General features: G+C 36.3%; 1 protein-coding gene across 2 annotated transcripts in view; it reads left to right on the top strand.

Moving 5' to 3' along the window:
• The first annotated feature begins 832 nt into the window (after positions 1-832).
• The window catches only part of sema3d (sema domain, immunoglobulin domain (Ig), short basic domain, secreted, (semaphorin) 3D), a 40,221-nt gene continuing 13,581 nt past the window's right edge, over positions 833-27,472 (top strand). The window contains exons 1-6 of one of the 2 annotated variants that reach the window (XM_059506792.1): positions 833-1,110; positions 11,082-11,284; positions 21,671-21,831; positions 23,870-23,932; positions 25,842-25,961; positions 26,092-26,185. In XM_059506792.1, the coding sequence (XP_059362775.1) occupies positions 11,113-11,284; positions 21,671-21,831; positions 23,870-23,932; positions 25,842-25,961; positions 26,092-26,185 (610 nt within the window). In that variant the 5' untranslated portion in view covers positions 833-1,110; positions 11,082-11,112. The remainder of the gene's footprint in view (positions 1,111-11,081; positions 11,285-21,670; positions 21,832-23,869; positions 23,933-25,841; positions 25,962-26,091; positions 26,186-27,472) is intronic. The other variant, XM_059506791.1, reaches the window with a different exon arrangement.

Genomic DNA, 27,472 nt, shown 5'->3' with positions numbered 1-27,472 from the left:
ACTACGTTCGCCTTACTTAGGCAAGGCAAGGCAAGTTTATTTATATAGCACATTTCGTACACAATGGTAATTCAAAGTGCTTTACATAAAAGAAAGTAAAATAATAATGAACAAGAATAAAACAAGCAGATTTAAAACTTTTAAAATTATTAAAACTGTACTTATTTAAAATGAATTTAAAACAGTTAGAAAATGATTTTACATAAAATAAAATAAAAAAACAGTGAAAATATATATTGCAATCATAATACTTAATTGCACACCTTAGAACAGGGTTCCTCAGATCTTGCCCTGGAGGCCCAATGCGCTGCAGAGTTTAGCTCCAACCCTGATCAAACTCACCTACCTGTGATTGATTACAGTAGCATACTCAGGTGTGTTTGATTAGGGTTAGAGCTAAGCTCTGCAGGAAAGTGGATCTCGTGGGTCAGATTTGAGGATCAGTGCCATAGAACATTCGTCAGCCAATCAGATTTAAGCATTCAATTGGCATTGTAATAAATGTTATACATTATAAACTTCTGCCAGTGCTCATCAGACGAAGGCATTTTACATCAATCGATGCTTTCTTGCAGTAGTCGCGATTCATCAACCTATTCCCCCTTAATTATTGGGTTGTTTTATTTTCAAGTAGGGAAAATGTCTCCTTCAGTCAGGATTATATTCAAATCGAATAGTTTTTTTTTTTTAAATAAAAGAAACATAGTTTAATCGGTTAAAATTGTCAGCACAAACGTCAGTATCTCCAACTCACAGGAGACGTATGAGTATTTTGAAGCGCGCTGCTTTCTCGCGCTCCCCGCCCTCCCGTCTCTGCACGCGGCGCTAATCGGTGCTCTCAGCTCGAGCCAGCAGCCACGAGCGCCACACACAGACGCGGATACCTCAGCCAGACTCAGAGTCCAGTCACACCCAGAGAACAGTTCATTAGTCTTTTTATTTGTTTTCGTTTCACGTGTCTCCCCTTATTAAGTTGCAGAGAGCTTAGTTTGGGAACAGTGGACACGTCTTGCAGACATTTCAAGCATGAATTTGGATAATAACGGATCCTGAAGTGTCAAACTGCGCCTCAGACTCCCAGAAAATAACGACAGACACCGGATCTCGCAGGTAGCTACCCGTTTATTATTAAAATTAAAGCATTTCATTGTATTTCATTGTTCGATGTTGATCAGAAAAGTTAATGAGAATATCCATCTTCAGCAGTTCAAACATATTTTGATGAAGTTTTAAAGACCATCGCTAAAGTTGATGAATGACAGTTTGTGTCTTTTAATAGATAAAAGATAATATTATTATCACATTCATATTAAGGGTAGACCGGCACTAAAATGGCAAGTCTGCTCTAAATGATAAAGACTCCAGTGTGTAAAATTAATTGCTGCTCTCATGAGGATAAATATTAACAATTATGTTATTGCGTGGCTCTCCCCTTTTCTCCTCTCCACTCATTTTTAGGTGATTTTAGGAAACGTTTAAATTCAGAAGATTTAAATCAGTTAGTTTAAATAAAATGTTTGACTTTAAGAAGTGCATAAAGCTATTGTATAACGGCACCTTTACAAAAGCACACATCCATTTATCAACATCCATGCTTGCTTTTTTTTATTAACACTATATTTTATTTACATATTTTAGTATTAATTAATCATTTCATAATTAAATAATATATAATAAAATAAAATGATTATATATTACCCTTTTTATTTAAATTATTATTTTATTTTATTATAAATATATTTATTTTATTTACGTTTACAATAATAAATATATTTAAATGTTTTTTTCATTTATAATTAATATTTTAATAAAAACAATAGCAGTTAAATAGCAATTTTCGCCCCTGTTCCCACTTTTGCCTTAGGTTTTATTCAGTGCTGTGAGTTGTGATTTGATTTTGCCATTTCTAGTCAGTGGCAGGTGGTATTAGAGGAATGGGACTTGTGAGGGGCGTATGATGTAATTTTAAGTTTCAGAAAAGTGCATGCTGCTGCAGGTTCCAGGACAGAGTATGTGGAATTATTAAGTGTGGACCACAAAGGCTCAGTGTATCATTTGGCACAGTGGGCAGGGTTTCTGCATGATTTTTAAGCTCAGTTTTAAGACCTTTTTAAGTCCTGACAAATAAAATTAATACCATATGAGCGGGGGTTGGGCAATGTCTATATTAAACTTTAAATTACTGTAAAACGCATAATTTACAAATCAGATACAAGTTTTCACAAAAACAAAACGTTTTATAAAATGCTAAACTTTATATTTCAGCCTTTGAGAGTCAGAAGTATTAATTTTTATATTAATTTTATAAATTATTATCAATAAAATGTTGTATTAATTAAATAACATAAATAATAGGTATGCAATATCGACAAAAATGATATCTCGATCATTTTCTGGGATTTTATCGATAACGGTAATTACATACTATTTTGCTATAGAGTGTCCTATTGTGCTAATATCTTATCTCTAATTGTGCTTTTTTGATATTCTTCATTTTCTGTGTGGTAAGTTCACAGCAATAATAGAAATTAATCATTTCCAACTAGTTTTATGGCCATTTTTACCTTTAAGACATTTTTTCTAAAAGTGTGCACCATCTTTTGAGTCAAATTCCTGCATTTGGTTTTTTACCAAGAAAATTAAATCAGTATCAATAAAATTGATCTTTGCAATGCAGAGGAAACACAGAAGCGGCATTAAAAGTGTCATTTAGATGCATTTGTATACTGTTTGATGCAGCTCTGAGGCACATGGAATACTTTAACTTTTAATGCATAAATAATGTTTTGATATTTTAAACATAGAACATTGAAAACTTATGTTTGAAATTGTAAAAAAAGTATTTCTTTGTTGAAGAAATAGAGCAAAAACAGGAAATAAGTTGTCTAAAAAGTAAGTCTCTTAATATAATAAACTCATTGTTTACTGAACTGTTCTATAAAATCAATATCACATTTGAAATCATGCTGACTCTTGGAGAAAAAAACGTCACTCTTCATGTGATTTTAACTATATGAAATGATATAAATATATACATTTTCTGCCCTATATCTTGAAGTATGTGATAATTCTAAATGCATTTTAATAGACTAATTCATGCAGTGAAAGAACACACTATAAATGAGCACGCACGCGCACTAGTCTAAACTGCTAGACTTCATCACGTATCATATGCGCGCAGTCTGTAGGCGTTTTGTTTGCTTTTTGCCATATACTGCATAATATCAAATCGCACATAGTTAAAAAAACAATTGCGATATTATTTGCACATAATAAATTTATTTGCACATTGCACACCCCTATAATTTTTAGATTTCGATAATGCATTGTCTTCTTATCGATCCACCAGTTCACTCCAAATTGGACTTGGGACCCCTGACGCCCTATGTAAAGTCTATGGTAACGAACCTTGGGGTAAAGATGGATAGTGATCTTCACCTAGAGAAACAGATAAACTCTGTAGTAAAAGCTAGTTTTTTTCAACTTAGACTACTTACCAAATTGAAGCCATTTTTATCTTTCAAAGATTTGGAGAGGGTTATACATGCTTTTATCACCACTCGCCTGGATTATTGTAATGCTTTATATATAGGAGTTAACCAGGCCTCTCTCTCTAGATTGCAAATAGTTCAGAATGCTGCCGCTCGACTCCTTACAGGTACCCGTAAACGAGAACACATTATGCCTGTTCTTGCCTCTCTTCATTGGCTACCTGTTTGTTTTAGAATACAGTTTAAGATTTTATTGTTTGTTTTTAAAACTCTTCATGGTCAAGCCCCAGCTTACATAGATGATCTACTGAAGATGCATGCTCCTCTAAGGTCATTGAGGTCTGCTGACCAACTACTCTTATCCGTTCCTAGAACAAGACTTAAAAATAGGGGAGATCGAGCTTTTTCAGTCGTGGCCCCTAGGCTGTGGAATGATCTGCCTATGCGTGTCAGAGTGGCTCCCAGCCTTGACAGTTTTAAATCACGACTTAAAACTCACTTTTATTCATTGGCCTTTAAACCAGCCTGAGAGTTCATCTTTGCATTTTATTATTTTATTTTGTCACTTGTTTAAACTGTGTATTGTGCTCATGTTATGTGTTTTTAAAATCTGTTGCAATTATGTCAGTGTCCAGCACTTTGGCTAACCTCGGTTGTTTTAAATGTGCTTAACAAATAAAATTGTATTGTATTGTATTGTATATAAAGCTCTGCATGTTTGCAGGTTTAAAACATGGGTCGATTTTTGCATTGGTCTGAGCGCTGAACAAAATAACAGTTTTATTGAAAATGCTCATTCATTCCCTTCCAGCAGGTGGAGCATTTGGTATCCCTGGTAACAGCAGAACACAAAACAGCACAGCAGGGACTTTGAAGGTGCAGTGCTCATGTTCATTTAATGAAATCATAACTTTAGCCTTTTGAAGTTTAATCATGACATTCAGCCATATCGCAGTTCTGATCTTTTTGCCCCAAATTTAAGACCTCTTGAAATCAAAATTAAGACTTTCCTGTGCAATTTAAGACTTTTTAAGACTTTTTTTAAGACCCGCGGAAACCCTGAGTGTGTTATCAATAGGTTTTGTTTACAAGTTTCTCTAAGTTTTAAGTGTGCTCTGGATATCTACTCATTTGTATCAACTTTCTAGCATACTGAAGGCCTCAAAACATGGATTAAAGCCTTTAAACTCCCATTTTTATTTCATGGGCAGCTTTAAATTAAGGAAAAGATTAATAAGGTTATAAAAGCAGATAAGGTTTATTTTCAAATGGCTGGCCAGATTTGCTGGTGAGGAATGTATGATGGGAGTAAAAGCATGTCTGTGGTGTCTGTCAAGGGGAATGAAAGATGGGAGATTCTCAGTCAGCCTCTTGTCCTCCTCACACATGCACGCCAACAGCTGAGCTTGGATTGGCATTAACTCTCAACTCTGCGCTTCTTCAGTAGAGTAAGAGGACGAAAGCAAGCCTGAATGTAGTACTCGAGTGGATGAGAGGGGGCTCTTTTTCTTCCCAGTGGCATTTGCACCGTGTTAACGGGCCGGATAATACCTCTCTGTGATGCACACAGACTTTATGGAAACTATCGCTCATGCACCCTGCAGTTTTATGGGGTGAGACCAGGAGAAAGTCTCAGTCATAAGCCACAGATGTCGTATACACTCTTTACAGACTATATGAATGTGTGTGTTTCTTATTAAGTATTGATTAAAATACATCTAAGCAGTTCATATATCTATATTGAAAACAATATTAAAAAAATTAATTTAATGGTAAAACATGAGTGTAGCTGTTTTGCGTAGGCACACATGCAATAAAGTATAGTTGTATTTATATTCTCAATATAATGTTTTGCTTTGCTTAATTCTGCAAGCTGGACCTCTGACATTTATTTGGAAAGGAAAACATGATACCACAGAGGGTGGGGAGCTGGATTTCCTCTGCTGAAAAATCAAAGTAGGGCAGTAAGTGGCAGAGTGATGGATTTTAGTTGCTGTGTGTGTGTGTGTGTGTGTGTGTGTGAGTCCGTGTCTAAGTGTGTTTACTGTATGTTCTAGGAGCATAGTGCCACCTGGGTGTTAAAAGGCTCTAGCACAGAAGTGCTACTGATTTCTTTGACTTATGTCTCTCCCTCGTACATTTCCTCTCTGTCTGACTCACCTCACTGTCTCTCCTCACTACATTAGCAGTATATGAGCCAGTAAGACAAACCAACCATGATTCTTTTAAATTCTAGGTTTCTTGACTCATTAAGAAGGCAGAAGACTGTGCCATAGTGCAGTTTTTTTTTTATAAAGAAAAAGTGATGCTTGATGTGTAAAAGTAGCCATCAAGTGGTTGCTGTGGCATTGCTAGGTGGTTGCCAGGGTGTGGTTGGCCCATGTCTATATTATTTAGGTTTTCTCTGTGTTGCTCTTCAGTGTAATCTTCCACCATATGAAAATCATCTTGTTTAGAAAATGAATGGCACACCTAACAATTTGAAATTCCATTTAGTGAGCCAATTCAATAGTGGACTGTTACACAATGCTAGTTGAAGAAGCTCAGTTTCATAGAAAATTTAGTGTTCACTTCTTTGATGAAGAGTAAGCGATCGTATTTGACAATGCACATTGCTAAAAACTAATCCATCTTCTTATACACTCGAGAACGAGTCAGTCTTTCGTTTGTTATCTGGCTCGGCTCGGTGTTCATCTTCAGTTCTCTCTCCACAGCAGTTCAGTCAGTGTACTGTTTGAGTGAATGAATTATTCCGGGATATTGGTTTATTTTGACTCAGAGGGATTGTCAGCCATGTTAAAGTTAACATCTTAAGTAATTTGTGGATTAATGCTTATTGGAGACGCGAACCATTTCAAACGATTCAGTTCGATTTGGTGAACTGGTTCAACCGGTTCACTAAGAAGAACCAGTTAAATCTAATTATTCGTTCACGAACCGGATATTACTACACTGCAGTGAACGTGCTCACAACAGACCCGGAAGAGAAGACAATGCTGAAAAGTCATAGTTTTTGTTATTTTTGGACCAAAATGTATTTTCGATGCTTCAAGAAATTCTAACTGACCCTCTGATGTCACATGGACTACTTTGATGATATTTGTAAATTTCTGGACATGGGCAGTATACCGTACATACACTTTCAATGGAGGGACTGAAAGCTCTCGGACTAAATCTAAAATAACTTAAACTGGTTAGCCATGTAGCACAAGTTACTTGGACAGTGCTCATTGCTAAAAACTAATCCATCTTCTTATACACAGAGTGTTCTCAAACTAATTTCAAACTTACCTGAGCAGAGTCACTAAAAAAGGCCTCATGAAATGGGCCATAGGTTTTGGAACAATTCTGGTGTGTCTTGGACACAACACTAGTATTACATAAGTTCCTGTTTTTCATTGATAATGTTTTTAGTGTGTGAATGTCTGTATCTTAAAATGATTGACTGACATGTTATGTTCAGCCTTGTCTCCCTCAAAGGGCTCCTGTCAGCGTCCTTACAGACCTGAACACTCTTGATAAAAACAATGTCAAACACCTCGTCCTTATCCTTCCTTCACAAGCCCTAAACCTTACACCATCCACCCCCTCTTCACCTATGTGTGGATAACAGTACAGTTTTTAATCTGTTCACTCCAAACACAGCTAATTGACAGGAGACATTAGCTGAGCACTTTGTCTGCTCTCTATTACGGCTATGGAGGTTCCTCTCAGGATGTATTGAGTTACCCATAATTCCCTAAACCTGTCATTCACAGACAGACAGACAGTGTCAGGTATTCCGGGCATATAATGAGGTTTGGGAATGTTGGCAGAGAGGAATTTCTTCACCGCTGTCTTTCTGATCTCTGTCATTAGATATGCACCTGGCTCTCTCTGAGCTAAGTGCAGGTATGAAAGTTAAAACCTTTCCTCCTTTAAAGATGAGAAGGGGGCTTAAAAATATATCATTAAACATGGACTTGGCTCAAATAAACAGGACTAAATACAGAGTTTCACCCTTTTAAAAGTCTGCAGAACAATTGAAAGCTTTTTATCTGTACTCTTTCCTCTGTCCAACAATGTGGCGATACTTGATATCCTTTTCAGTTGCCTCTAACAACAGTCCATAGATGATGATGATAACCTTCATGTGGATATATATATATATATAAAAACTGCCTTAAGTCAGACTTATAGACTGTAGGAAACAGTTGTTGAGGATTAGAAATGAAATTTGAGATAGCATCGTTATGACATCGACAGTATGTGTCTGCTTTTGTGCCGTGCGATTAGGCGTATAAATTGAGGCCAAAGGACTGCCTAAAGTGTCATATGAAAACTATTCAACGCGTTCAAGTAAAGGTCTGCTTTTCCTTTCTCTGTAAGCTGTCAGTCATTCAGTAATGCCCTGAGGCAAATATAATGTATTTACAACAAATGAGGGAAATAAGATTTAACAAGTGTTTTTGTTATAGGTATTGAGATGGATTGTATACACATTACTGGGTCACAGAATCATGTATATACAGATTTTAGTGGAGCTATGACTGAAATAAATGGTGTTTTTTTTAAGGCAACTTTTGATTTCATTCTGTGTGAGTAATGTCATGTTTATGTTTATTTATTCACTAACTTTTACTTTTAACTGATTTTACCCATAGTTATAGACCATGCAGCACATTTTGACAATGTAAATTTAAAGGTGCTCTGAGGAGTTTTCAAGTTTTACACATGAACAAATTAACGTACATTTCATAAAATATAATTAAAATTATTCTCAGGTGAGATACAGTATAGATGGCCAAATTGTGTCAGTTTTCTAGAATAAATGTCTTTGTGGGATGTATGCCATGTTGAGATCACATGATCAGAGCTGTTACTACTAGTACTGTTTCTGATCATTTGCAAACTATTTGCACTTAACAGTAGTGTAAAGAAATGCTGTTTGTTGCCATTTATACTTTGTGCAAACAGTATCTACGACTTACTCTGTGTAAACAGTCAGTGTGTTTTTTTTATGCTTAGTATAAATATCCTTTGCTTTATTTTGAATAATTCAACTTCAGTCATTAGAGTACAATTAGAGTCATGTGAAATAATAAATGAATGCTGCCAAACTAATTTAGCTGCATTTCAATTCAATCAGACCTTTTTTTTTTACCATCTCTGGCTGCAACAAAACCATATTTCCGTTACTTATAACAATATTTTTTTTAGCTGTTGAATTGTTCTGTTTTAATGAATAAAACAGTAGCTGTACAGCTTGCAGCCATGGGAGCTGGAATTCTAAGATCCATGGGAGGTAAATGTAATATAATGAAACTGGGCTATATAAAATATTGAAGCCAGAAACATATGGGGTCAAATGATAGGATATTATGTTCTCTAAAAACCAGTGTTAGTCCAACCACCACCTTGAACTTGATACGAATTACTTGCTACAAAGACAAATTTTAGGTGCATGTTATGATTATGAAAACATAACATGGCCTTGGTGTCTACGTTTGCTTATGCTGATATGAGCATTATTTACACAGAGCGAAGGGTAACCCTTACACCCGACTACAACTACAGCAAAAAAGATTGACCCCTGCCAAGAATAACAAAAATACATAACCTGAGCTCATAATAATGAACTTGGACTGACCTTTTGTAAAGCTGAACAGTAAAAGCATAGTAAAAACGTTGTCTGTGGTAGGTGGAAGAATCCATCCAGGAGATGTTTGCAAGAGACAATAGCTGTGATGTCTAAGAAGAGGAAAAATGTGTATTTGTGGAGGAGGAAGAAAGCATTTAAAAACTTTGGAAATAAGTTCTATTGTTTGACACATGAACTTACAAGACTTAGGCATTACCTGAGAGCCCCCATGCTGATATGCTCGTGACACTTGCTCTCTGAGATCGCTCCCTCAGCCCCTTTAAATCTCTGCTATACATGTCACAAATGCAGTATGATCCATCATAATCAAAGCTATCTGTGATGCCGCCTTGTTCTTCAAATAAACAGACAAATCTGACTTATCTTAATGTTAGAGTTAGAGATATGTTTGTCTGATGTTGATAGATGTGCAGTATTAGAGGAACATTCCTTCGTGACAATGTATAGCTTTATCAGATGCCTAAAAACTAGATGTGTTTTGGTTGCAGTAGGTCTTTGAAATATATGAACACTATTTGCATTAAATTCATTATGGTGATTGATGTTCATCGAATAAATATGCTGCAATCTAAACAAATTCTTGGTTGAAAACAACCAAGTTTGTGTCATTTTGTTAGGTCAAAAAGGGATGAACTTGGTGCTGGGTTGTTTTGACCCAGCATTTTTGGGTTGTTGTTTTAACTCCAGTATTGTTTAAAAATGACTATACTGCCAGGTTAAAAATAACCCAAAATGGGTTGGAAATAAAGTCACATAACACATGCAGAATAATTACAGTAACAACACATAGACTGGAAAACAAATATAAGCAATAGTAAAAATAAAATGTATATGAAATATGATAAATCAAGTTATACAGTTAATTGAAGTTGCTTTTTTAAACTTTCAGAGAACATTGCTGAATAGATATTGAATACCTTGGGTTTAAGACTAAATTTAACCAGTTATTTGGTTCAGTTTTTCTTTTTCACCAACCACAATAGTCCTTCTTTGGCCAAAGAATTTAGCTTTGAGTGCCATCAAGAAACACAAAGAAAGCCTGTAATAAACGCTAGAAACATTTCCAACCTTGAATAATTTGGTTTCTGCTTATTAATGATTATCAACCTGAACTGGGTCTAATTAAATAGCCCAGTGTTTTTTTTTTTCTTTGTACTGTCATAGTCCTCATAATATATAGATATATAATGCATAATAATGGCGACATTACTTGGTAGGTGATTAGAAGTCTGACAGTAATTCTCTTGAAAATTATTGTCAAAGATTATGAATTTGTTGCAAAATTTGGTGCTTTGGAAAAAAGCGATGCTTTAAAAGATGAATTTGAAATGAAACTTCTCAGGGAGGATTTCACTCATTCCTTCATTAAAAATAATAGGACTGTTTTGAGAGGCCCTGATCTGAAGTGTGTGAATCCTTGTTCTAAATGATTCCCTGCTGAAGGAAATCTCCTAATAAAGACAGACGACTACAGTTTTCTTACTTTCTCCCACAATTTCATGGCATTCTGTTGACTAATGAAGCAGAGATTCAGACCTGATTGTCGCCCCAGCCGAATACTGTTTGTTGAAGAAGTGAGAAAAGGAGACGGAGACAGAGCAGATGAAAGATGATGTGAGAAAATAAAAGAAAGGCATTTGAAAGAAGGCTGAAAGTTGCTGCCCTCATCAAGCTGACCATTTGTTTAGAGACAAACAGATATAGAAAGAGAGGGAGAAAGTATGTGTGTTGGTGGACAAAAGAAAGGACTTGAATGGAGCAGCAGCTGATGCAGAGCTGCTAAAATGCATAGACATGCCTGAAAGAGTCCACAGTAAAGCAGCTGAACATTTGCTTGGGATTTAACAAGACCTCAAACACACACACACATACACACACTCACACACCTCCCACAGAGATGCTCAGCCACTCCCTTAGATGACTCAGTCTAACTGTCCTCTCCATCACAGGTCCGCAGCAGCAGAACTCTCCCCTCTCATCATGAAGACTGCTGAGGAACCAGACAAACAAAGACAGAGGAACAGACATCAGCATCTCCGGATGGGGTGGTTCTCCAGTGTCTGGTGGTCTACATTGGTCATGCTTTTCTTCTCTCTCCCGGAGGTGAACTCTATGAAGGAGAGCGTGCCAAGAGTTAAACTCGGCTACAAAGGTAAAGTTTGTCTTTGTTCAACTTTCAAACTCTATGTAGATGATTTATTTCTAAAATTATCTATTCAATCTTTAGTGTTTTGCTGAATTTCTATGTATTTATTTGAAACATCTGCTCGAACATTTATAATTTTTAAAGGATACATTTTGAAGTACATGTAGGAATGTGATGAGAGGTTTACAACTCACTTGTATGAGGTCAATATTTAGACTGCGCATGTGACTGATTAAGTGTACATAAAGTTTGTGCTGCATATCACAGCAGCAGTATGCACATTTTTTATTTTGTATTAACTAGAAGCACACATACACTCTTCGCTTTCTAAATTATATACGTACTAGACATCTATTTTGTTTATATGAAGCTGATTTTAATTGTTATAGACAAAACATTTGCAAAGATAAAAAATTATATTTGGAAAAATATTATCTTTGATAACTCGCATACCTGACTGTAATACTCATTATGCAGCTCATTATATGTGGCCCTTTGTCATCCCATGTGGGAATCACAGGATTATGCATGATCATTCATGCCTCCTCGCATATACCTTTTCTACACAAAAAGTATCTTCGAAAATTTAAATCAATATTTTGTTTTCTGTGAATGAGTGCGTAAGATGATTTTCATATCATTTTGAATCAAAAACTCTAGACTTCAAGATTCAGTTCTCAAAAGTCTTGTTTTATGGCCTAATTTCATTGACTTTAAAATGCTCACATATTATTGAAGAGCAGTTTGTGCTGATTACAGTGTTATTAAACTTTAGCCATTAAAATGTTTATAAGCAACTCAAAAAAAGAACAATGAGTCAGGGCATGTAAAATCTTCTCCAGTTTTAAGACACTCAATCTAATGTTAACCTAGAGAAATGTCCGCTATTCAAATATCTGTGCGGAAGCTGAACAGCAGCTCGCTCACTGCAGACAGATGAAAACACTGGTGCGCTCACCTGATTTAAAAATAATCCCTCATTTTGGTCATACAGATTAGAGTAATACATCATTTAAATCTGTAAAGACTCTACGTTTATTTGTGTGCACTCACAATACCATTGTGCTCTCACAATTGTAAAATAATGAAAGGAAACTGTGAACTTGAACATCCAACTTCATCTCTTAATCCGAAAACAAAAAGCACTAGTTTTTCAAATTATTATTATGTTAATGCAGTCTCCTTACTGTTTTTCCCTGAAACATTCATAATCATTACTTCTGCCAATGCACTGTAGCAAGCTTTATGCATGGACTTGAGTGCTTATTAGGCTATGTATGCAATTAAAGGCTCATTATAATGATTTAAATGTTTATTAATAAACGTGTGCTTAGTCGACTAATGCTTCAAATGAACGACTACTAGTCGACCAGAAAAATCCTTAGTCAAGAGCAGCCCTAATTTCAACAGTATTTTAAATTTTTATATCATAACTTTATTTCAAGCTAAAGTAACTTTCAAATTCTCATATCATAATGTAAGATTTGGGTCATATCAGTAACCCCTACCGCTCACATGTAAAAATCGGGTTGTATGCATTGCATGTACATCTGCATTTGTTTGTTTATGAGCATAGTTCTGTATTTTGCTGTGTCAGTCGTTCTAGAACAAAATTGCCATTTCATAATGAAAGGTTAAGTAAGGACTTGACGACTAAGGTCTGAGATTTTACCTGGTACCTCATTGTAACTGTCTGCTTGTCTTGTGGTATTTGTTCACCACTGTTTCATGCTGTGAGTGCCCTATACCTCTACCTGTGGTTGTGTTTGATTGCTTGACTGCAGCTGCGGCTTCAAAGGTTTGATAAGTCAATAAGACATTAACTCTCTGATCTCAACAGTGATCCCATGAGCAAAGCACATTTTAGCTTATCACTGGAGTTACTGTGCGCTGACAACACCACAGTGGTGCCACGCTCTGAAACACACACGCATACTTATTTCTGGGCCAGATAAATGCATGTTGCTATAAAGTGAGTGAGGCGTAAAAGAAACAACTGTTAAAAGTAACAACATGTTGTTACTCATTTAAGTGCACTGACACATGGATTGTTAAAAGTCATGCATACTTTGTTTGTCCGCAGTTGTAGAAGCATGATAAATCTGAACTGGGCTTTACAACATCAGTAGCAACTTTGATTAGATACCATGTTGTTTTAGAATGTGTTTTTGATAGTGCTGACAAGTGATAAAGAATCCTTTAGACATCAATGTTTTTTCTATCCAACAAGAAGAGATAAAAGTCCTTTTCTGTGCTTTGTCATTCTCTTCTGTGTTAAGTCCCTGCTTCGATTTGAGGAATTACTTGAATGCAGTGTTTGTTTTATGCCACTGAGAGAGATAAAAGTTATAGCTTAAAACTGACCCACAGTATGCCAGTACTACTGTAGCAGACCTTCATCTGTATCAAGAAACTCACGCCAATAAAAATATGAGAGGCTGTGCCGGGGCGTCTGTTTATTTTTAGTTTCTTTAGCATAAAAATCCTACATGCTGTGCGTCAGTTTGCCATAGCTGAGCTGGCGAGAATGACGTGAATGGGAGAAGAGAAAACACAGTTGTCTGACTTGTGCTAGAAATTATGATTTGTGCATGCAATGACTTATATCTTGAAAAGATTTTCTTGAGTGTATACAATTTAAATTTCAGCTCCATTCAACTATATTTTTATGGTCACGATCTGTTTTGGTTTAGTTTTCTGATTCCCTTTCTCCTGCCTTGTTTGTTTCTATGGGTTTTGATTAATTTGCTCAGTCATTATTAGTTAACTCCCTCCACATGTTTTCCCCTTATCAGCTGCCTTATTTAAAGTCTTCTTTCTGTTTGGTATTTGGTCCGTTCTCGTTCATGTTTATTCATTGATCTGATGTGGATTTATTTACCTGTCTCCTGGATATTCGAATTAAAATACCTTTCTGTTGATCTCCTTCGTCCTCGTACATTTGTACATTTTGCCCCCCCTCCCTTTTTTCCCCTCAGTCATCATGGACAATCCTTATGTTGCCCTGTTATGCCTGGAGTAGAGGGACCGCTCCCTAGAAACTCACACCAGGGATTTCTTGGAATTGGCGTGCCTAACGCAATATCCATCTCCAGCAACAGCGAGTGGTCCAAGTCACACCTCTCCAGAAGTGGTCCTCGGGACAACATCGCCGCATGTGTGGAGTGGGTGCTGGAGACTAATGAACTATATTTCTCTGTCTACCCCACTCCCAAACCAGAAACCAACCAGCCGTCATCCTGCTGCATGGTACTACTGCCAGAGCCCGACGGATGGACAGATGGAGAGCCTGAGCCTGCGAAATTGAGTGCTTGGAGAGAAGCCCTGCCCACACTCCTGCCACTGAAGGTGAGCTGCAGCCGGTTTCTGGGAAGTACTATGAGGAACTTATGGACATTTCCAGATGAATTTAATAGACTGGTTTGGGGAGACATTATCCAGTTCTCCTGTGTCTCCACTGATTCCACCCAGCCCTGAATCTCCTACGTATCCGCTGGTATTGCCCAGCTCAAGTCCTACTGTTTTCCCTCCCAGCCTCTCTCTCCCGCCTTCTCTTAAACCAACCAGTTCCTACACCCTATCTCTGCCTATGCCTGTCAGTCCCTCAGCTCACCCTCAGTCAGTGCCATCTGGGTGCTCTGATCCGCCTCGGAAGTTCCAGTCTCCAGTTCCGACTTGGCATGAGCCAGGGCTGTAGTACTCGAGTCCGGTCTTGGACTCGAGTCCGGTCTCGAGACCGGTTTTTTATGGTCTCGGACTTGTCTCGGACTCGCTGTCACTCGGACTCGGACTTGTCTCGGTCTCGGCCACTGGTCTTGCCAAATATGGTTTTGGTCTCGACCGAGTCCAGGTGTCTTTATTATGTTCCCAGTAAGCACACATTTTAAACTTTTTTCATTTTCATTTTTCCATTTCACCCGTCCGAATTTAATTAAAATATTATTTTTCGTCACATCATCTGCCCGAACGACCCATCACTACCAATAACCAATCACAAAAACAAAAAAACAAAACAAAAAAACTAATAACCAATCACACACTAGATTATCTTCGCACGGTACGCTCTGCATCTGCGTGCGCGTGCCCTGCTAACATTCATTTTCATTGATTCACACACAAACGAGAATGTCTGCCAATTCTGCCATCATTAAATTTGCTTATAGAAATCACCAGGAATTTCTCAGCGCTGCACTTAAAAAGAAACACAGAGCAGACTGCAAATTCTGCAAAGCAACAATTTCGGAAACCTGTGGGACAATGTCAAACTTCGTCAGACACCTGCAGAGGAATCATACATCACGGTAAGTTAACTGCAGAGCTGGAGCTGCTAATCCTTGACTATGTGTTAACGTTAACATTGGCTAACATAGCATAACATGTTAACGTCTTCTGCTATGTTAACATCTGTTAACATAGCAGAAGATAAAGGTAATGTTCTTGGACATAAATTTATAATAATTTATGTCTGGTAGGCTATTACTGCTTTCATGAGGTAATTTTTATTTTTTTATGTTAACTAGCGCAAACTAAGATTCACGTTTAACTAGTATTAGGAGACTCAAGCATGTCCTGCACGTCTCTGAAATAAATGAAAATGGAATGGAGCAAAGTATAGCCTATATATATTACATGGCTTGGTTGAATTCTAATGTAGAATGCAGTCTGTTATCAAGAAATAGCACATACCACACCATTGCAATATATATATATACCAACCACAATATAGCTTCACTGCAGTTTACAGTAGTGTAGAAAAGAAGTGACCAGTATTACAGAGTGTACCCCCTCTGTAATACTGGTCACTTCTTTTCTACACTACTGTACATCTGCAGTGAAGCGATATTGTAATTTAGTTGCTTAAATGCTCAGTACTAGTACCTAGCATTGGTAACAGAAGTGGGTTGGTGTTTGTATATCAGTTCTAACACTGCTATTATGAGGTATCATAATATTGCATAATATATCATCATTCTGTTTTCTTTAGATTAATAGATTAATATGATATCAAGGGGAATGTCTATACTTAAAAATCCTGGGTGTTGTGACACTGTTTTTGCTTTTAGATCAACAAATAATAACCCGAAGTCTTGATAATGTCATGCATAAGACTTTTTTTTCCTGTCCTGGACTCGGTCTTGACTCGGACTCGAACTTTTTTGGACTCGGTCTTGTCTTGGACTCAAACCTCTTTGGACTCGGGTCTTGACTTGGACTCGACTAGTCCTGGTCTTGGACTTGTCTTGGACTCGACAAAGGTGGTCTTGACTACAGCCCTGGCATGAGCATCCCCTGTCTATTCCTCCAGCCTCTGAGCCCTGGACTCTTAGCTCCCTTGTCTCCACCATGGCCCGTCATCCCACCAGCTCCACCAGGCTCCCTCATCCCTCCGGCTCCATCTTGGTCAGTCACTCCGAGTCACTCAACACTCCGCCGCCTCGGGACTCCACTCCTCTGGCTTCGCCTCGTCACTCCATCCCTCCAGCTCTGTCAGGCTCCTTCCCTTCGGCTCCGCCTCCATCCTCAGTTGCTCCAGCTCTGCCGTAGTCTTATGGAGCCCCGCCTCGGTCACCTCAGCCTTCAGCTACGCATTTGCCACCTGGGTCCTCCGTGTCACCCTGGTTTTCCGTCTGCATGGCTCCATCCTTCGGCTAAGTCTCTGTCAGTCGGCCCCCTGGTGTTGGGGTGAGCTGGATCGCAGACAGAAGGCAAAAGGGCCAACAAGTGCTAAGCATCTCTCGGGGAACTCCTTCAAGACTGTTGGAAGACCATTTCAGGTGACTACCTCTTGAAGCTCATCAAGAGAATGCCAAGAGTGTGCAAAGCAGTAATCAAAGCAAAAGGTGGCTATTTTGAAGAACCTAGAATATGACATATTTTCAGTTGTTTCACACTTTTTTGTTATGTATATAATTCCATATATAATTCCACATGTGTTAATTCATAGTTTTGATGCCTTCAGTGTGAATCTACAATTTTCATAGTCATGAAAATAAAGAAAACTCTTTGAATGAGAAGGTGTGTCCAAACTTTTGTTCTGTACTGTACATATACGTACAGTATTTCCCACAGACCTAAGGTCTTTGCACAGTGAGTCCAAAATTTTTTTGCTCGTCAAAAGATAAATACTCCTCACATTGTGTAAATCACGTTTACACACTGCCTCCAAAACTTTTGTTCTGCATAAGATTCGATTTTCTATGTTTTCGGCATCTGTAAAAAGCATTTTGATGGGAAAAGATTAATAAATTAAATTAATAAATAAAAACACCTGACTCGGTGTGAAGGGACCTTTACACTCTATTTGTGGTGGCATATATATGCAAATTCATTCTCTGCCAGCAGGATGCACTTAGAGCGGGAGAAATAGAGGTTTCCCAGGTAGGGGCTGTACACAAAGCAGCACTCTGCTCACAACATTGCTTTATCAGACATTACATGCAAAATGAAATGTAAATGAATTCCAAAATTATTGCGTCAATATATCTGAGTGGCAAAATTGCTAGATCTGTAAAGCAATATATTATGACAGGGCTGTCTGTTAAGAGAATATATATATATATATATATATATATATATATATATATATATATATATATATATATATATTTTGCAATAGTCATTTAAAATGTCTTTAATATCCTATTTTTGATATCCTATACATTTATGTTAGTTTTTCTAATCCTTTAAGCTACCCTGAACAGGTCAGTTTGATCATAAAACAAGCCTTTTCGCTCCATGTTTGGTCCTGTTGGAGAGGATGCAGAAGTACAGTCTTTCACAGTCCATCATCTGAGCAGATGCTCTCATAAAAACATCGACACCATATCTGTATCACTGCACTCCTATAAAACAGTCATTATCCAGAAGTATGCAAAGCTGCGTGCACACCTCAAGGCCGTTTGGCGTTAAGTTCCTCTTGTTTTACTCTTAAAGGAAGGCTAAAAGGGGAACATCTGATCTGCCTTAGATATAGTACATCACATAATGTTCTTGAGTCCTAAATATTCTTTCTGTCCCTAACATCACTCCTAGCTGACAATGTCCAGTGAAACTCATCAAAATATTATCTTCAGGTTGTGTAAATATTTCTATTAAAGACAGTCTCCCTTGGCACGGGGGTCTTGAGTGAGGGTAATAGATTGTTTTATGAGTGGTATATTTCTGTGTGTTTGACATAAAGTGTACATGCATGATGGTATAGACATGCATGACAGAGTCATGAACATGAAACATGCAAACACAAAGCCTTGTTTTCCAACAGGAAAACAGCAATTTAAGAACTCACAGTATAGTTTACAATGAATTTATAACTATATGGCTCCCAGCTGGCTGTGGCTCTCTAAACAGATGTAAATATGGTCATGTGTCTTCCTAATGTATTGTACACAGGGTTACACTATTTTCCACTAGTTTGGCTCTCTTCCCAAACCGCAGGCAGGATATTGATTACACCTAAGAGTGTAATCCTCTACCATTTGAGAAATCTTAAAAGAATTCTTGCTTTGTGACATTAGTGCTCTTTTTTTTGGCGAATAGCTGGGGGTTCCTTAATTTGTCATCCACTTAAATTGTGCATTACTTCATAGGTTTGTATTTCACTCGTCAACGTTTATGCTTTGCCATTGCCTGAAGATAAATGATCTACCTGCAGGGCTGAAATAGCTAACAGTGTGAAGGTTGAACTGTACAGCACAATGTTAAGATTGAACTGAATGGACAATACTTTCTTTATGGGTCCACGGGGAGTCTGCATTTCTTATAAGAATAATTGTTAAACCACTACGGTCAGCAAACCGCAGGAGTGAAGCATTAAACTACAAGCTTATACAATTTGACTTATAAGAAGTTCTTGTTAGAGTCCATTTGCTCTGTGGCATGGAAGTATATTTATATATTTTTTATTTTAATATGAGCTACCATGCTTACATGTTCCAGGGAAGATGATGAAAATTGTTCGTTTTAAAATCTGTGGAACACAAAAAGAGTTATTTATACCAGAATGTCTAGATTACTTGTAATGCATTACAAGTACCTTTTTTCAAGTTACTAGTAAAGTTAACGCATTAACAATGCAAGTTACTTTGCTTTCCCATTTAGTGACTGACTAAGACTCTTGTCCCTATATTGGGAGACATTGGAGGGAGATGTCTTTGCTGCTGACCTTTGATGATCCAATTTAACCATACTAATAACCATAAATGACTTTACATAAACTAACAACCATGCTTCATTGTTTTTTTTTTTATTATTGTTGAAGAGTGTTGAACCTTCTTCTCCTGTGTTCTACTGTACAGACATGAATTTACTTTTCTTTCGGCCTGAGGTTTATTCATTACACTTTTTGGTGTGAAGGGGCTTTTATATTTGCTATAAATAGAACTTCTTATATTAAAAACAATCAACTCCCGCTCATATTAAAAAGTAACGTAAAAGTAACGCAAAAGTAATGTAACTTAGTACTTTACATAAAAAGTAACTAAGTGACGTAATTAGTTACTTTGTAGGGATTAACGCAATATTGTAATGCATTACCTTTAAAAGCAACTTTCCCCAACACTGCTATATTCCCTTGTTTATACAATGAAAGTGAATGGCGACTACAGCCGTTAGACAAATATTTGGTGAATAATGACTTAAATATGCATATTGGAGTTATCTGGACTACTTTTACTACTTTTTTTGGGGAGCTTTACAAACCTTGGTTCTGTTGAATGGAAACAAGAATCTCAAACATTCTGCTAAATGTCTCCTTTCATATAGAAGAAATCATATACCGTAGGTATGAACTTTATCCCTTTAAAGGCAAAATATAAAATTTCTCCTCAATATATTGTCTCTGATATTAATTAGGAAAGAACATTTAATCTTTGTAATGAATTTGTCAAATGCGCATTTTAAATATCCTCAAAAAAATCATTGTCTAGCTGTAATTTACAGACTAATTCTCTTAGGGAATGCGATAGTTGATTCCCTTAGGGGTGCATATAAAGCTAAAGAACTCCAGATAAATCTCTGAAGACTTCATTGCTAAGCAGAGATCTTTCAGCAGGGCTCTGACCTTAAACTGTTTGCAGAGTAGATTAGCATCAGATAGTAAAGCATTAGCATGAATGGGGTTTTATTTTGAAGAGGATTTTTTGTCTTATAAATATTGATCAGAAATGACCCATCCTTGAGACTGCACCCCAGAGAATAAATAGTTAAATCCTCTGATTTATTCAGCTTTTTGACACTCTAGACTCATAATCCTGATGCTCCATGCCAAACCCCTCGTATGGCTGTTTAAACCATACATGTACATGGTACAAACTGAGAGATGGAAAGAATGAATGTGAAATGGTGTGTATATGTGAAATTCTGAATTCAAAACAGAATAAAAAGAGGATCAAAAACATAAACGAGTCTACAGAACTGCTTTCCGTGGTGTTTTAAGTGCACACTGCCAGATTTTCTTGCTTTGAGGCTGCTGGCAGATGGTTTTGTTTGTGTGCAAGGAGAGCAGAACTTAAGGTGGAGAAATGTTAGGACTCTGTCCAAGTCTACTAAGACTGCATGCTTTAGTCAAATGCCATTACGTGTTTTAAAAATATCCTAAGAATTATGTATCTAGAGAGTTCAGCTTGTACGTACCAAAAAGAGTATGAACAAGGCTTAACAACGTCACCTTTACAGATTTTCCACCTCTCTTATGTTGGTGTTGATAGCTTGAAACCTTTAAGCTTATTTGTGCTATCATGACAACTTTTGGCTTACGCTCATTGTTTGCAAACGCAAATCTGAATTTAGCTGTCTAAGCTGTTAACCGGCACTCTTCAGCCAAAATAACAGAATGTGTCATTGGTCCCTCAGAGAGAGGAAGAAGTAAAATATGAAACCTACAGCAAATGAACCATCGAGCTAATCTGCTGCTGTGTTGATGTGTGAGAATTGATAGGTGGAGCGATTACATCCAGCTGAATTCTCAAACAGCTCAGAGGCTTTTGGTTCATGTTTGGCAGGCGAAGTAAGGGCTGGAGCAGGGAGGTTTAGTAGAGGGCTGATGTTAAAGAGACGATGAAATCTTATCAGGATGGAATCTGAACACATAGATGACAGATAGCCCCGAGGATATGGTTACTGTAGATGATATGGAATATAGAAGTAAATTTATGCCTCTCATTATATTAGAAGTGTAAGAGATTCGGAAGAGAGGGCTATAGCAGTGATATGATAATTTTTTATTTATTTATTTCTACAATGCAATGCTTAGACAAATGCACATTCGTGCACATACTCCACACATAAAGCTCTTGCACAAGTCTCTATTCTGATACACCGTTTTTTTAATATATTTGTGCATATAGTACGTTATGTGTTTATATGTGTGTATTCACCCTCATTTGACATCTACAGAGCTGATCCATTCTCGAAGCGTGGTACCGTTTGTGGGTTCCAGCGAGGGGCAGCGATTTCAGACAGTCCTATTGGATGAAGAGAGAAGCCGATTACTGCTGGGAGCCAAAGACCACATCTACCTACTGGACCCAGACGACATAAATAAACACCCCAAAAAGGTTAAATACACACACCTTAAGGCTCACACCTGCAGACATGCAGAATCAGGTCTCTGTGAAAAGGAATGTAAAGACTTTACACTATGTGTGGTCTGGGGCAAAACGTAACACATTTTCCCATAGAATAATTTAGAATATCATTCACCTATTCTCAGACTGGTTGACAAATTTCTTACATTTAAAAAAAAAAAAAAAAAAAAAAAAAAAATATATATATATATATATATATATATATTAATAATAATTAAACAGTTTTCAACAGATGTTAGAATTATAATAGATATTGTTTCTTGATTGACCATATTGTTTAGTCAAATGGTTTAGAACAGTGTTTTTTTTTTTTTTTTTAATCAGGTTTCTCTTATTGTTCTAATAATTCTATTAATCCCTCTTTTCTCATTTAGTAAATAGAACTATATCAAATGCAAGTTTTGAGTGAACATTTTGTGTAAACTAGATCCTAAAAATGGTGTTTGCCAGTGCAAACATTGCCGCTATGATCAGTGCAGTACTGTTTATTGCCAGAGTGTTGTTCATAGGTGGTCGCTTTACTGGTCCAAGAGCCTATCCCCAAGTCAGATTCATTTGATACATTTTATGTTTTTATTTATTTGTCTGTTTTTTGTCAAAGAGGTGCATGTTTTATTGAGGGAAAAAAATATATTTTCCCTTTTGTTTTGATATAAAACCGTTGACTTTGTTATAGAACTGTTGACTGGTAATACTTCTGTACTTGGACAACATAATCTGGTTTAAACTAAGTACAAATCAAAACTGTTTATACCTTTCTAATCTCACAAAAATGGTTGTTAGCATGGTGTGAGAGTCTCTGGATATGTTTAGCTTATGAATACAATAATGGTAGTAGTGTTTCTGTGCGTCTCTGCCTCAAGAGTTCCTTTAGTTCACTTTGTACTTTCACTTTGAAAAGTTTTCACAGTTATTTCACTGTCACATCTAGATATTCCCACAGCATCACCCCACAGAGCTCCTGAGCTGAACTCACCAAAACATGTTTTGTCTTTATCACATAAGTAGGCACCCATGGCAAAAAAATATATATTTTTAGATGCATTTCAAAATATACCAAAAATGGCTTAAAATTTAATTCTAATATAGATTTCTTTTTTTATATAGAAGTTTTAGTTGAATTGTTCCTCATATATATCTTTTTTGGATATTTTTATTGTATATTTTCAATATAAATATTTAAATTATCCAACATATATTTTATAAAATACAATTTTCATTAGCCAAAATGTATTTATTTATTTTTACCCTTAAAGTGCATTGTGTCATGTATATAATTTATTACATATATATTTGAAATATATGTTTTGGGCAATGCATATATAATTGAATAATATTTGATTATCTTAAAAGTATGCAGAGGTGGAGGAAGAGCTCCAACTGCATAAAAATGGTCTTTCTGTTGTGCTGACCTGTGTATGCGAGTGTGTGTGTTTATGTAATGTGTTTGTCTCATGCACTTGTTCTCATTTGTATAGTGGAGAATGCGAATTGAGCCCATTTTCAGTTTGTGGTAGTCACGCTAATCTTCAAAGTACCATCATGTAAAGTCATCTCACGAGCATGTGTAATCATGGATTGCTTATTACATGTAGAGACGGCTCTGGTAGGTCAAGGTCAAAGGTCAGGCCTGTGTGTGCTAAGCGCTTAAGCTTTATATAACATGTATGCAGAGACAGGGCCAGCAGCCCCTTCATCACTCTTTATCTGTTCGTCATCCTCCCTCTCGTGAGCTTAATGTTTGTACAGTATTTCACGTGTACAGCTTTTCATCTGTTAAATACACAATGGATTAAACTCTGTTTAAAATCCTACTTTGAGCCTCAGCCTAATCTCAGTCTAAATCAAAGTTTTTGTACAGTTTACACTTCATGGTTGAATTACCTTGCTGAAACAATTCCATTAGAGACAATTGTAAACACTTGTGCTGACTGTATAAATTACAAGGTATGTGTATTTTTTTTTTCTGAATTGACTTGCTTTTTGTGTGTATGTTTCTAACTTCCAGCTGAGCTGGCCAGCTCCAAGAGACCGGGTGGATATGTGTATACTGGCTGGCAAAAACCCTTTTGTAAGTAAAAAATCAGTATATATATCTTTATTTGACCCTCTAACACTTTCTTTTCTGTTTTAATTCCACTTTATTTATTTATTTTCTTGGTTATATATATATATATATATATATATATATATATATATATATATATATATATATATACAGTACAGACCAAAAGTTTGGACACACCTTCTCATTCAAAGAGTTTTCTTTATTTTCATGACTATGAAAATTGTAGATTCACACTGAAGGCATCAAAACTATGATATATATTATATATGGAATTATATACATAACAAAAAAGTGTGAAACAACTTAAAATATGTCATATTCTAGGTTCTTCAAAGTAGCCACCTTTTGCTTTGATTACTGCTTTGCACACTCTTGGCATTCTCTTGATGAGCTTCAAGAGGTAGTCACCTGAAATGGTCTTCCAACAGTCTTGAAGGAGTTCCCCGAGAGATGCTTAGCACTTGTTGGCCCTTTTGCCTTCTGTCTGCGGTCCAGCTCACCCCAACACCATCTCGATTGGGTTCAGGTCCGGTGACTGTGGAGGCCGGGTCATCTGGTGCAGCACCCCATCACTCTCTTTCTTGGTCAAATAGCCCTTGATGCCTTCAGTGTGACTCTACAATTTTCATAGTCATGAAAATAAAGAAAACTCTTTGAATGAGAAGGTGTGTCCATACTTTTGGTCTGTACTGTATACATAAGCAGAACTGTTCATCAATGAACCATTCATAAAGAATCATTTACTTCACTCCTGAATGAATCAGTCATTTGAACGAATCTAATGAATGAATAAATGACTTGATGACTCAATCATTAAGACATTTACCACCACCTACTGGCAGTTTTATTTTATTATTTATAGTATCATTTCATTAAAGAAATAATTTCATATTTTCATAGTAATAATTATAAAATTAAGAAAATAAATTACTAAAGTTATAGTTCACCCAACCAAAAATGACAATTCTGTCATCATTTACTCACATTGTCCAAAAGAGTAGGCTATATTGTAATATTTTAATATCAAACAAAATATTTCTTGCTGGACCTACTTTTTGTAATGCCTGTTTAATGCTTTACACAACAATGACTTTAAATTATCTTTTGGGAGTAATTTCTCCAAATATGATGTGCGAATAATTAGATTAATCACCACATCATGTAATAAATTAGATAAAAATGTTTAATTGCTTACCAGCCCTATAAGCTTTTTATTTTTTTTCTATTCTATTTATTTGTATTTATTTATTTGTGTGTGTGTGTGTGTGTGTGTATTTAAATGCCTTGCTACATAGGCTAACCGGGACTTGTCATTTGACATATTGTTGCTCTTTTGTTAGTTTTGATTGCTTCAGTTTTCCTAATTTGTAAGTCACTGGATAAAAGCATCTGCTAAATGATTAAATGTAATGTAAATGTAAATATATGTTTGTTGAATTAACATTTCAATAAACAGACTGTTCTCTCTAACTCAATCCTGTCTTGTGAAAGAGACCTGTAAACTATTTGCTTCAGACTTCCACTGCATGTCATTGCATGTTTCATGATCGCCACAAAAATAAAGCTGCACAACTGTTTTCAACATGGATAATAAGAAATGTTTTATTACCAACCTTTAAACAGTAGTGTATATTATATCTCTTCATCCCAAAATGATTTTTAGTGAATGTATTGTCAGTCCCCTCAACCAAGGTATTTTTAAACAGAATATTGATTATTTTGTCATCTGAAATCTTGCAAACTTATTTTTGTGAAACACTTAAGTATACTGATAATATATGTCATGATAAAGACCACTTTGTTAGATAGTTTGCTGACTGATACAATGATATCGATACACTAAATATGTTATAAATATCCAAATAGTTTTTAAGGCCACTTCACATGCTCTCTCTTTCTCTCTCTACCTCAGACCGAATGTGCTAATTTCATTCGAGTTTTACACAGCTATAACCGGAGTCATGTCTACGCCTGTGGTACTGGAGCGTTCCACCCCTCCTGTGCTTTCTTAGAGGTCAAAGGTCACAAAGAGGCAAGGAATTAAGTTGACTGTTTCCAAACAGATTATATTGAGGTTTTTTGTTTGATTCACTGGTATTCTTGAAAATGTGTTAAGTCATTTATGGTAAATATTAATGGTGAGTGTTTTGTGTAATCATTAGGACAGCTGGCTGCACCTATACAGCAACACTGTGGAATCTGGCCGATTGAAATGTCCTTTTGATCCACACCAGCCCTTTGCTTCAGTACTCACAGGTGAACCTCTAACCGATCTTTTACAAAACAAAAACACAAACCTGATGTAAAGAGCATTTTACTCTTTGCATGTGATCGGCTTTCTCCCACGAAAAGCCTGGTTCCTCTGTACTGTCTGTCAGAAATTAGTTTTTGGCTTCAAGTTAAACCGACCCTTATGTTTTCAATGGAGAGCTGAGAAGTGTCACACCCTGTCAAGAGTACCAGCTGTAAACTTTACTTTTTTTTCCTGTGCTTCATTTTTGTGGGTTGTATTGAAGCCTGAATATTTACCAGCTGAACAAAGTTTGATTAATTACAGCCATTAGTCATTACAGATCCTTCCTTCCTACCAGAAATTGGAAGCTATAATGTAATCTTCATAAAAAGACCTGAACAGTTAAAAAAAATATATATTTTACTCTAAAGGGAAAATTTTCATCATTTACTCACTGTCACATCATTCTTAGACTGACTTGCAGGAAACACAAACGTTTTGAAGAAATATAATGCAATGAAAACATTTTGTGACAAGCTCCAAAAAAAAGCTTCTTAATAAAGTAAACGAGCACATGCAAGGTGCAGGTTGGAAGATATCAAAGTAGTGTAAAGAGGATATAAACACTCACTTGCAAATAAACTACTTTATTTAATCAACCAAGGTTTTTGAAAATAGTTCTTGGTTAATTAAATAAAGTATTTTATTTGCAACTGAGTGTTCAGTTATAAAAATCCTCTTTACAAAGCTAATAAAAAAAAAAAAAAAAAAAATGATTATCATAAGTCATCCAGCATTGTGTGCGTAATGATCTATAATTTAAGTCAAAAATGTAAGTTAAAATCCAAACACTGCATATGAGATTTTTTACTTTTGGTTGAACTCCTCCTTCAGCACTGTGGTTGAGTGTGTTTGTTTATTTACATGGACAGCCATAATCAACAGGGAACAACTCTAGGACAACACAGAGCACGCTCTCCCCGATATCATCGAGATTTGCTCCAAACCACATACATAAAGAGAAGGGTGAGGTAGGGTGGAGGTCTAAACACCAAATGATAACTCAGATAGAAATCACTATGTGATTCTAAAAACATAATCCATTAACCCATTTTAGCTGTCATGGATATTATGGAGATAGTAATTTATTTATGAAACATATTGTATGACCTCAGTTGGACTTGTATATCACACTGTAAAAAAATTATACTACATTTTAAGTGGTTGCAAACTATTTATTTTGGCTACATAAATAAAACAATGTTGAAAGTTAATCAACTAAATTTGTTTATTTAAATGCAGCTAAAATA

Source organism: Carassius carassius, chromosome 23 (assembly GCF_963082965.1).
Source record: "Carassius carassius chromosome 23, fCarCar2.1, whole genome shotgun sequence".
In the NCBI taxonomy this organism is placed as follows: Eukaryota; Metazoa; Chordata; class Actinopteri; order Cypriniformes; family Cyprinidae; genus Carassius; species Carassius carassius.
The sequence above is the reverse complement of the archived record's forward strand: the minus strand, read 5'-3'. Positions and strand labels throughout refer to the sequence as shown.